We start from the raw sequence: 12787 nt of genomic DNA, 5'->3' as shown, positions 1-12787 counted from the left end.
TCACACCACTTACCTTTTAAAAAATTAAAAAGTATATATAATCAAAGTAATGTAAAATATTAGAAAATATATTTAATAAAAATGTTGTAAATTTGATGTAAAAGGATTAGCAACTACTACCAAAACTAGGGTTAACCATTGAATAAACACAAGACAAAGAAAAGGAAATAGCTTATCATTAATTTTCTGCCTTCTAAAATGCAGCCACAAGGTTTAAATACGAAGACAAAATGGATCAGCTAAGTGGGCTGGGCCCAAAATAACATTTCCAAGCTAATTAAAATAAAACTACTAAATTAATTCAACATGTAATCATTTAAATAGCTCGGCCTTTTGATAATTCGTTTGGGCCTGCTATCACTACTTTCTGGCCCAATGACAACCTTGTCCTCAAGGTTGGAGTCAAAATAAGGGTTGGTCTGCTGAAAAGCTGAGGCCCAATTGTTGGAAGTGGACAAAACTTTAGGGCTAGCTGGCGTGGGATTGGAAGTCCCATTTGCATGCGAGCCAGCTGGATGTGTGGTGGCAGCCTCGGAAACCGGTGTGGTAATATCACGCGACCCATGCACAGATGAGGGAGAAAAATTCAATGGACCGGATTGAGAAGCAGAGGAATCCAATGAAATCAAGGGAGGAGATTTAGGAACCGTTGCAATCTTGGGAACTGGAGGGGCGGTGGCAGGAACTGTTGTACTGTTACCCATGTGAGTTAAAGTGGCTTTATGTGTCACATGTGATATGTCAGTAGTGTGTGAAGTACGCTTTAGATTTCCATTTAACTTTGAAGAAACAAAACGTTGTTTCATTTTCTCTCCAAACCTTCCATTTTCAGATGTATCTTTCTCTCTCAACCCAAAAGTATCTAAGTCATTTTGTCCGTTCCTTTCTTGAACCGCTATCACTTCCTCCACACTTGGCTCCGTGTCTGTGAATGTTTGCAAATCCGGTGGAAGTGGTTTGAAGTTACCAGATGAGTTGTCACCGTGATAAGCTCGCAACTGTGAAACGTGGAAGACGCTGTGGATACGTGAGGTAGGTGGAAGCTCGAGATCGTAGGCCACCGGACCGATACGGCGACGAACCGGAAAGGGACCAAAGTAGCGGTGCGAAAGTTTCTGCGAGGTGCGACGATGAATACTACTTTGGCGATATGGTTGAAGACGTAACAGGACAAGATCCCCAACGTTAAAGGTACAGTCCACCCGTTTCTTATTAGCTTGTTCTGTCATTCTTTTCCGTGCTCTTTCGAGGTTAGATCTTAAGGTGCTAAGGAGTTCTTGTCTTTGGTGCAGGTTGATGTCCAGATCCGGAATAGATGTGGTGCCTTGGAGGTATTGAGGGAAAAAAGGTGGTTCTCTACCATATAAGGCTTCGAACGGTGACATCTTGGTGGCGGAGTGATAGGCGGTGTTATGCCAATATTCTGCGAGGTGTAAGTACTTGAACCATTGGTTCGGATTATCACTGGTAAAACATCTCAAATAAGCCTCTAAACATCTATTCATAACCTCCGTTTGCCCGTCTGTTTCAGGATGGTATGTTGAACTGAACTTTAAGGTGGTGCCCTGGATTCTGAAGAGTTCTTTCTAGAAGGAACTTAAGAACAAAGGATCTTTGTCCGAAACGATGGAGCGAGGGATCCCGTGTAAGCGACAGATTTCAGTTGAAAATCGTCTAGCAAGGTCTCGAGCCGTGAAGCTGGTAGGTAGGGCAATGAGATGGACATACTTTGTCAAGCGGTCACAAATTACCCAAATGGTCGTATGACCAAAAGATGAAGGTAGGTGTGTTATAAAGTCCATTGAAAATTCATCCCATACCTGCAAAGGAATTTCCAGTGGCTGTAGTAACCCTTGTTTTTTCTTTGGCATGTATTTACTATGTTGGCAGGTTTGACATTCCTTCACAAACAGTTCGACATCTTTGTAAATACCAGGCCATAAGAAGGAAGCTGAAAGACGAGCCAAGGTGGGTTGAATGCCGGAATGACCAACTATTGGTGTAGAGTGATATTCTTGGATGATTGCACGGCGTAGATCTTTCACCGAAGGTATAAAAACTCTATCTTTGTAGTATAAGATGTCATTTTTAAATTGATAGATGGTTGATTCGGTTTTGGCTTTTGTGATGAGGTCCTGTCCATCCTTTGTTTTACTGTAAAAGTCAACAAGCTGGGTAATGAGGAGCGGAACCGGAGAGGAGATGGATAACAACAGCGATTCGTCTTCATGCTGAACACGGCTCAGAGCATCAGCCACTTGATTCTGCTTACCAGGTTTGTAAAATATTTCAAATTGAAAACCCTGCAATTTAGCGGCCCACTTTTGTTGTTCGGGTGTTTGGATTGTTTCTACCAGTAGGTTTTTTAAGCTCCTTTGGTCTGTATATATGTGAAAATGTCTCCCTATCAAATACTGTCTCCATTTCTTTACTGATTCAGTTATGGCATACATTTCTCGTACATAGACTGATGATGCCTGCATTCTGTTACAGAGTTTCTTGCTAAAGAAAGCCAACGGATGGCCCTGCTGAGAGAGAACTGCACCCACTGCAATGCCAGAAGCGTCCATTTCAATGACAAAAATCTTGGAAAAATCAGGAAGGCACAAGACGGGAGTTGATGTCATTTTATGTTTTAAGCTTGTAAATGCTGCTTCGGCAGACTCATTTCATGTAAACTTTGAATGACGTAATAAATCGGTGAGAGGAGCGGCGAGAGAGGCGTAGTGGCACACAAAGCGTCTATAGAAACCGGTGAGACCGAGAAAGCCCCTGAGAGTCGTGAGAGAACGTGGCTTAGGCCAATCCATAATTGCTTGAATTTTCGTAGGATCAGGGGTGACGCCATTACTTGAAATGATATGACCTAGATAATCAACACTAGGAACAGCGAAAACACACTTGGATAATTTTGCATAAAATTGGTTAACTGATAGTAAATCAAGAATCAAAGATAAATGATGGGCATGTTCAGCTAAACAAGAACTATAGATTAAAATGTCATAAAAAAAAACTAAAACAAACCATCGTAGAAACGGGCGTAGTAGGTCGTTCATAGCCGATTGAAAGGAACTAGGAGCATTAGTCAGCCCAAAGGGCATCACCAAAAACTCATAGTGTCCATCAAACGTACGAAACGCTGTCTTGTGTGTATCCGCCGGTGTAACCCTGGTTTGATGATAACCAGATCGAAGATCGATCTTGGAAAAAATAGTTGCTGATCCTAATTCATCAAAGAATTCATCTATGGTAGGTATAGGAAAACGGTCTCTAACGGTAACAGCGTTTAGGGCTCGGTAGTCAACGCATAATCTCCAACTTCCATCTTTTTTTCGAACCAAGAGAACCGGGGAGGAGTAAGGGCTTTGGCTGGGTTTAATTATTCCCTCAGATAGCATTTCTTGAATTAAAACTGTCATAGCATCTTTTTGGGAATGGGGATATCTGTAGGGTTTAACGTTGACGGGGGAGGTATTAGGTAAAAGAGGGATATGATGATCGTGAGGGCGTGATGGTGGTAATCCGTGAGGTTTGTGAAAAACTTTTGGAAAGGATTTGAGAAGAGTGGTGATTTGTGGGGGAATGGACGAAGGTAATGAGTCAAAAGGGTCTGGATTTGGGAAAGAAGTGAGGGTATCTTGGGCAGGTGTGGGCTGGCAAATTAAAAGGTGTAAGGATGCGATGGAATCATTATGGAGGAGATGGCAGATTTGATGAAATGAAGAGGGTGAGGGTAGTGTGTTAGAGTCACCTGTAATGGTGATGTCGTTGTTATGGTAAGTGAAGGAGAGTTTTGGAATTGAAAAATCAGCCTTGAGTGGACCAAGAGTACGTAACCATTCCATTCCGAGAACGATATCCACCCCCTCTATAGGAAGTAAGTGGAACAAAATAGTAAACAAGTTGTCTTGGAGGGTGAGAGGAACTTGTTGACAAAGTCCTGAACAGTTTAATTTAGAATCGTTACCTACCATAACCGAAAAGTTAGGGATAGGGGTAGTTTGGAGTTTTAGGTGATGGGCAATAAGAGGTTGGAGGATATTATGTGTACTCCCTGTATCAATTAAAACAGTGACGGGTAAGCCAAAAATACTGCCACGAAATTTGAGGGTTTTGGGAGATAAGTGTCTACAAGCAGCTTGGGGTGACAGCTGGAAATAGGTTTCTTCATGTTCTGATTGGAAAACCGGTTCAGACTCAGGTAAAATAGTGTCTTGCTGCAGTATTTCATCCTCATCCACCAGTAATAAAAGGAATTTTCCGGCAGAGCACTTATGACCGGCGATGAATTTCTCATCGCAATTAAAACACAGGCCTTGGGCGCGACGCTCTTGGAGCTGGACATTAGATAGGCGGCGAATGGGAAATTTGTTGGGCTGAATGGTGGGATTAGGTTTGGGGGGTTTGGATGGAATAGGTGGGGTCGTTTGGGCAGGCGGTTTAGGATATGGGCTGCTGAAAGGTTTGTGGTATTTTGGTTTGGACTCTCTTAATTTAGATTCAATGAGTTTAGAAAGCCCAATAGCCTGAGAAATAGATGTGGGTTTATGTATAACAATTTCATTCTGGATTTCTGGAATAAGGCCTGAGATAAAACAATTTAGTATAGCATCATGTGATAACCCGACAACTTGATTGCCCAATTTTTCAAAAGCTGCTTGATATTCCACAACAGAATTATTTTGTTTAAGCTTAAATAATTCTGCTTGATGATTTGCAAAAGGGGAAGGTCCAAATCTTAATTCTAATGCCCTAGTAAAAGAAGCCCAATCAGTAAGTAAGCGATTATGGTGCATCCACTTAAACCAAGCAAGAGCATCACCCTTCATATAAAAAGACATCATAGACAATCTATTTTCCGGGGACATATTATAAAATCCAAAATACTGATCTGCCTGGAACAGCCACTCTAAGGTATTTGACCCATCAAACAATGAAAGTTCTAGTTTGGGGGAGCGAAAAGGGGGAAAAGGGGGAAGATTTGGTGTTGGTGAGTAAGGATGGGGGTTTGGGAAAGGGATAGTATAAGGGGGAGGTGGGGGTAGGCTGGTCGGAATAAAAGTGTAAGGGGGTGAAGGCAGAGGAAACATGAGTGTGGGGGGTATATGTGAAAGAGGGGATTTGTGAGGTTCCCAACGAAAAAGGGATTGTTGCGGTGGTGTGGGGAGGGGTTGTGGACGTGGATGCAATGCCGGGCAGAGGTGAGGCTAGCGTAGGAATGGGTGAAAGGACAGTTTTCGTACCTGAAGGTGTTGGGGTGGTGGCGGCTACAGTAGCTGCAGGGGGCTGTAGCAGCAGCTTTTGTGGTGTAGACATAATAGAGTCATAGCGCGAGTCCGAAATCTGACGGTCAGTCTCCATTCTGGTGTTGATTTGCTTCAGATTCTGGTGTGTTTTATCCAGATCTGACTGCACAAAAACAAACCTATCATCAAGATCTGAATGAATCTGATCTACTGCATTAGCCAGCTGAGTATTAGAGGTTTGAACAGCTTGATCAATAATCTCTTGAGGTGTGGGTTGGGGTGGTTTGGGAGGAGCCATGGGGTCAAGATGAAAGCACCAATGATGTAAAAGGATTAGCAACTACTACCACAACTAGGGTTAACCATTGAATAAACACAAGACAAAGAAAAGGAAATAGCTTATCATTAATTTTCTGCCTTCTACAATGCAGCTACAAGGTTTAAATACAAAGACAAAATGGATCAGCTAAGTGGGTTGGGCCCAAAATAACATTTCCAAGCTAATTAAAATAAAACTACTAAATTAATTCAACATGTAATCATTTAAATAGCTAGGCCTTTTGATAATTCGTTTGGGCCTGCTGTCAAAATTGAAATTATTTCAATTCATTTTAATAAACAACTATCAAAACAAAACAACTAATAATACACAGAAAAAAACAATACAAAAAAACCACAACCACAACTAACAAACAAAAAAAACAACATAAAAAAACCACACCAACTATCTAGCAGAGCAGCAAATTCTACTAAAAAAATACGATTTAGCACGATTTAGCGTTAAATCGTGATTTTCTTGTAGTGAAATTTGCTGCCCTACTAGATAGTTGGTGTGGTTTTTTATGTTGTTTTATGTTTGCTAGTTGTGGTTGTGGTTTTTTTTATTGTTTTTTGTGTGTATTATTAGTTGTTTATTAAAATGAATTGAAATAATTTCAATTTACAACATTTTCATTATATATATTTTCTAATATTTTACATTACTTTGATTATATATACTTTTTAATTTTTTTAAAGGTAAGTGGTGTGATACATCATGACTGTATTTGTTTTATTTCTAAAACCTATGTTTCAAAAGAACATTACTTCAAACAAAATATTGATCTATGAATGTTGATTAAGAAAATATTTTTGAAATATTATTAACCAAAATAAAAAATATTGTCCAACAAACACATGTCATTTTTAGCACATGAGTCGCTATTTTTAGTTCTAAAAAAATACTTATCACGCTATTATACTCAACTTTGTTTTAAACTTTTTTTAATAGAATATGAATATCGAGATAGTCATCCCATATTTTAGATTCATTTCATATATAGTTCAACTTCAACTTACTATTTCATACATATAGAAATCGAGAGTGAAGAAAAAGATTCTCCACTTTTCCCACCATGAGACAAACCATTTGCTGCCTCCGTCTCTACCCTACACCAGAGAACAAAACCTATACATAAGTCAACAAATGTTAAGATGAAAGAAAACAAAATTTGTTACAGCCATTATTTCAACCAAAAAAGCGAACAAAAGTTCAACAATAGTAGGCTAATAGTAATAGTTATGTGATCTATTCAGGACATGAGTTAAGAAGAAGGGTCCCCATTGGCTTCTTGATAATTCTCTATCTCATTCCTCTTTAAGGCATTTGCAATAGTCTGGAAAGGAATTTTAGAGGCAAGGCTAATTTCATATGTCTTGGAACGGAAGGAGAAGAGAATTATCAAGTAGCCAGTTGGGGTGCTTCATATTATACTGAGGCAACATGCTACCAAACAGTGCGTGGTTTTCATAACTTAATATACATATTTTATTTATATTAATGAATAAAAAATATATATTAACTTATGAAAACCACGCACTGTTTGGCAGCATATTGCCTCAGTATAATATGAAGCACCCCAACTGGCTACTTGATAATTCTCTTCTCCTTCTGTTCCAAGACATGAAATCAGCCTTGCCTCCAAAATTCCTTTGCATACTATTGCCAATGCCTTAAAGAGGAATGATATAGAGAATTATCAAGAAGCCAATGGAGACCCTTCTTCTTAACTCATGTCCTGAATAGATCACAGAACTATTACTATTAGCCTATTATTGTTGAAATTTTGTTCTCTTTTTTGGTTGAAATAATGGTTGTAACAAATTTTGTTTTCTTTCATCTTAACATTTGTTGACTTATGTATAGGTTTTGTTCTCTAGTTAATAGATCCTATTTTTCAGTTTTATTGTGAGATGTATTTCATGCATCTCACAATATCGGAAACACCTATACCTATAAAATAACATGTGTTTGTTGCAAGTATTCTTATGGTCGGTATCAATATGATCATAAAGATGCAAGTTAAATGATTGTTGATCAAAATAACCATAATAAGCAAATAAGATATTCAACCTCACACACCTGATTGTTGACAATACTTACACAATGTCGTCGTTCCTAATTTCTCTGTGTTAACGAATATCTCGCTCTCTTCATTTTTGAGCCTGTCGTTCTTTCTTTCTATGTGTCAATAAAAATTCACATACACAACAAAGGAAATATGAAGAACAGAAACAACAAACTGAATACATAAATCAACAAATCGGATGGTTTTTAATAAATTGCAACTAATATTGGTAATGGATTACTGATCCAACAAAGAAAAAGCAAGAATCCATTGAAAATCAAGATTATGCCGTCTAGAGGAACCATTGATATTGCATCATTTATATATCCCATTAGGTAAGGGTATTGAACCAGTATGCCCTATGCCAGAATAACACGGAGTTGACTGAAGGGAAATGTAGGTAAATTTTATTAACTTAGTCAAGAGCTAAAAATAATTAATATTTTTCGCTTATAATAGGAGAAATAATAAGAGGGAAATAATAGGAAAATTTTATTAACTGAGTCAAGAGCTAAAAATGAGAGAGAGAGAGAGAGAGAGAGAGAGAGAGAGAGAGAGAGAGAGAGAGAGAGAGAGAGAGAGAGAGAGAGAGAGAGAGAGAGAGAGAGAGAGAGAGAGAGAGAGAGAGAGAGAGTGAGAGAGAGAGAGAGAGAGAGAGAGAGAGAGAATGTTGAATGATATTGCACGGAGAGAATGTAGAAGAGGAAGAGATTGGTTACTATTAAATAACATTTTGTAACAATCAGTATTTCATCCCATGGGTGCTCATGCCAATTAATTTTTATTTAATGTATAAATAATTTTTTTAATATATATTGAGAATCAATAATAAATATTAGTATATTATAAATTTAAGTAATTTATATATTAAATTTAAATATACCGTATTAATGGTAATAACCCTAACTATTGTTGTCAAATTTTCTTTTAAATAATAAACTTTTCAATATATAGTATTGATCCCCCCGTTAAAATGACTTAACAATTGGCTACTTCCATTCATTTTTCCCAACTCGTTTGTTCTTCAAGGCAACTCGTTTCATTTGTTCTTCAAGGCAACTCGTTTCATTCTTCTTCTTCACTAAACTCATTTCATTCATCAACGTGGGTATATAATTCAAAATATAATCCACGTTGACAAATGAAACAAATTTCACCTAAGTCTGTTTGTGAAAATTAAGTCGAGGGATAAAATGTTTCGACGGAAAAAATTACAAGAACTATTATTTGGAATTTTTTTGAGGAAATAAAATTGAATATTACCCTATTTATAGAAGCTAAAAATATATTTAGCCATACTAGATGTTCGCAAGTGCGATAGCACGAAATAGTGGTACATAATATCGTGAGATCTATTATTAATAACAAATATAATTTTAGAAAACAACTTAAAAAATATTAAAATAATTGGTCATCAATTTATGTGTGATAACTCATTCAACGTCCAAATTTTTCTTTAGAGTGAAGAAATATTGTTCAACTTCTACTGTGTCAATTCCAACTTATAATAAAAATTAGTCAAAAAAATTTAGATTACTTTCACTCTCATAAATTAGAAAATCGTAAATAATCCCAAAAATAAATAAAAAAATATCAAACACATTTTAAATTTTTATTGCTCTACATCTTTAAATATGAAATTATAGTCATAAAATAGAACAACAGAATAAACTAGAAAAATGCAAAACAAAATAAAAAAAATTACATATACATCCTTAGACAAAAGTTAGATATAATAGAAAAGATATATACATTTGATAAAACTTGCATTGTATTAAAAATAAAAAAATATAAAAAGTAAAAGAAAAACAATACCAAAATAAATAAATAAAAATTGACAAATTTTATTAAAGATAATTTAATTCTAAAAAAACTTTTTTAATAATGTGTTAGTGGGTGGTTAATATGGTAATGAGATGAGAGATAAGGTGACATATAAGAAGGTTAAAAGAATAGAACTATTTTTTTTGATGGTATAAAAGAATAGAACATTGAATGGGAGCGTTTTCAATAAATTAATTCAAATATTTTAGTGGGTTACTTAAATGGATTTGATAATACTAAAAATAATAATAACAAAATTATAAGTTTTTATAGATTAATTACATGATTAAGTATAAAATATCACTAAATAAAAAAAAGTGTGGAAAGAGGTTACATTACTTGATTGAATATAGATATAAAATTATTAATTAGTGGTTTAATTATTAAGGAGACAATAATTTAATAATTAAAAGAGATAGTAGTTTAATTATCAAAGAAATTAAAATTCAATAATTAAAAGTGATATTTCTATAAATTAAAATAAATAAATAAATAAATATAGATTGTTTCAAAAATACCATTCAATTTGGCGATAATAGTTATTATAAATAACATAGACATGTCTCAAAATTCAACTTGTATTTAAGCAGCAGAAACATCATCAAAGTTGACATTGACACTAGAAAATATCACTACTAAAAATATGACATTTGCTTAAAAGATTTTACATCAGGTATCAAAATATATGATGTGAAAAATATTTTTCAAAATATTTTACATTAGACATTTATTTCCAATAATATAAAAAATATATGAAAAAATGAAAAATGTATAACACAATGGAAGTATTGTAAATAATATGAAAAAATAACATGCGGTGGCAGAATTGTAAATAAAATGAAAATTTTGTTATAAGGGATTTTACATTGAGCCTAGATAATACCCGATAGGAGAAATGTTACTAACAGTGGACCTTTGCATCGATTCAGTTAAAACCCGATGGGAAATGTTAGGCAGAGTGGGCCTACACATCGGGCCATTCAAGAACCGATGGAAAATGTTACGGCCATTTTTTCCCTAAAACCCTAGACATTCTTTACAAACACAAATCTTTTCTTCTTCTTGTTGCCGTACGAAAAGCTCCAGCGTTCTCTCCATCTCTCCACGAACACAGCCAAACAGAACAAACACAATCACAAACTCCATTGCTTCACGAAAAGCTTCCACAACTTTTGACTATTATTCCAAAATATTGTTAATCTCCACAACTGAGGGATACGCTTGCAACATCTTCAAACCCATAACAGCCTCCTGAGCTTCTAAACCTAATGACGAAGCATTTGAAATAAGTCATATGTCTCATGAAGTCCGATGACCAACTTCCCTCTGCCAATGAAGAACAATGCTTCATGCTTCAGGGAGGAAGAAGTCCTAAGGAGGCGTCCATGTTTTTGAATTTCCTCAACATAGTTTCATCGTCTCGCATCACAACTTTGAGCTGCTTGCCGGGACTTTCTCACATCTTTTCATGAATGACTTCAATAATCCCCAAATTGCTGAGATTGAAATTATGATTGCTGAACCAACCAGGTAACTACTATTTTAAAATTCATCACATAATTGTGTTGGAAATTGACCTAGAAATTAACGCCATTTCCAATTAAAAAAAGTTGTGACATTGTTTGTTGTTTTATTAGCATAGTTGTGGCAAAGGACTTGGAAAGGAGTCTGTTCTGATGATGATGACCTTTTCTATTGAGGAGTTAGGGATTAACATCTTTCAGGTTAAAATTGGAGAATCAAATTTAGAATCCACCAACTTGTTCAAAAAATTGGTTTGTCTCTAAAATTTCTATATCTTTCAAGTTCATGTACTCTAGTGTTAAGAAGCTTCAAGTTGTTTCTACTTGTTAAATTCTCTTCTGCTGACTTGTACACAGATTTCAGTGTCTTCTGCATCTCGGAAAGGGAAAGCGACTGATCCTTGGTCTCACATCGAAGTGTGAAAGTTGAAGAAAATAGGAAGATTTTGGAGATGGAATAGAGGAGAAAGAAAATGAACAAGGTTGGAAAAGTGATTGATGAAACATTGAAATATGCATGGAAGCATTGTTTTAAATTGCAGTTGCGGCTGCGGATGTGGTCACTGCAGTTGCGAGTATTGCGGTTACTGTGAAGCGGATTATGGTCGTTCCGGTGTGAATTTATTTTTTAGAGCATAAAATATTAGACTTTATTATTTAGTTTATATTTCACATGTCTTTCATTTCATTATATATATATATATATATATATATATATATATATATATATATATATATATATAATTTGTTCAAAACATACCTAGAATCTAGGATAAAATTAGAAAGGAAGATAGATTAAATGATTTCTGCTAGCAATATATAATCTATTGCGGGCAGACGCGGTTTGATGCAGGCTGATCCGGCCGTTGCAGTGGTATGATGCGGTCGTTGCGGCGTTATAATGCGGTTTTTAATGTGATTTACGATCACACCGCAATTACGATCTGATGCGGATGCGGACACTACTGCAACCGTAATATTGCGGAAACAACAGATGATGCGGTCCGCAATTTAAAACCATACATGAAAGGGAAAGAAGACGGAGTGATAGAGAGAAGAAATATTACAATAGTGACATAATTTTCCAACATACACCTTTAGTCAAGAAGGAAAAAAACATACCTTTTTGGGTAAGTGCTGCAAAGCTCAATAACCAAAACTAAATTGGTGGAAGCAGCAGCTATATGAAAAACCAAACAATGATTAGAAGTATAAAAAAAGAAAAGAAATTATTTTGGGAACAAAACTTAAGTAAAGTGGAGGTTAGTTACCTGTGATCCATCACGGATACAACTGGATACATTGTCACAAATGGCATGAGTTTCAGAGTGTTGTGTTTTGTGTCATTTCACAAGAGATCTGAAAATTTGAATGAATTTAAAAGAATTAGCAATATTGGATTTAAATTAGAGATTTTAAAGGAGAGGTTTTAGGTTTGAAGCGTAAATTGAACAAAATATCAAAATAGAGAAGAGGATTCACGGTACTTTTCGGTGCCAATGAGGGTACCAAAAATGTCAAAATGAGAAATCATACTCATAAAGGTCACAAATTGATATGTAAAGTCTATAGAGAAATTTGAAAGAGAGAAGAAAGAAAGGTTAATGCGGTGGATCTATACATAGTGGAAGAGAGGAAAACATTTTATTAATCAAAAAAATGAATACCTTCCCATAAAAAACATCATCAGTGATCCTTTTATTCAAAGGCTGATCAACGTGGATACTTTCCCATAAAAATGTATCAGTTGGAACAGTAAAATGCAGATATTTTTTACTCTCGCAACAGTTTTTATTCAAAGGCTGAT

At 35.7% G+C, this 12787-nt stretch overlaps 1 protein-coding gene and 1 long non-coding RNA gene across 2 annotated transcripts; both read right to left on the bottom strand.

Moving 5' to 3' along the window:
* Positions 1–296: 296 nt before the first annotated feature.
* Positions 297–1505, bottom strand: LOC131650918 (uncharacterized). Its single transcript, XM_058920618.1, has one exon. It carries the CDS (start codon positions 1503–1505, stop codon positions 297–299), a length of 1209 nt encoding a protein of 402 aa, XP_058776601.1.
* A 10599-nt stretch (positions 1506–12104) lies between these two features.
* LOC131647707 (uncharacterized) lies at positions 12105–12787 on the bottom strand. The gene is made up of 3 exons (XR_009297914.1): positions 12648–12787; positions 12252–12339; positions 12105–12160 (listed from the first exon to the last, which is right to left on the bottom strand). It is a non-coding gene; the product is annotated as an uncharacterized LOC131647707 (long non-coding RNA).

Source organism: Vicia villosa, linkage group LG2 (genome assembly GCF_029867415.1).
Source record: "Vicia villosa cultivar HV-30 ecotype Madison, WI linkage group LG2, Vvil1.0, whole genome shotgun sequence".
Taxonomy (NCBI): domain Eukaryota; kingdom Viridiplantae; phylum Streptophyta; class Magnoliopsida; order Fabales; family Fabaceae; genus Vicia; species Vicia villosa.
This window is presented reverse-complemented; position numbering and strand designations above follow the sequence as displayed.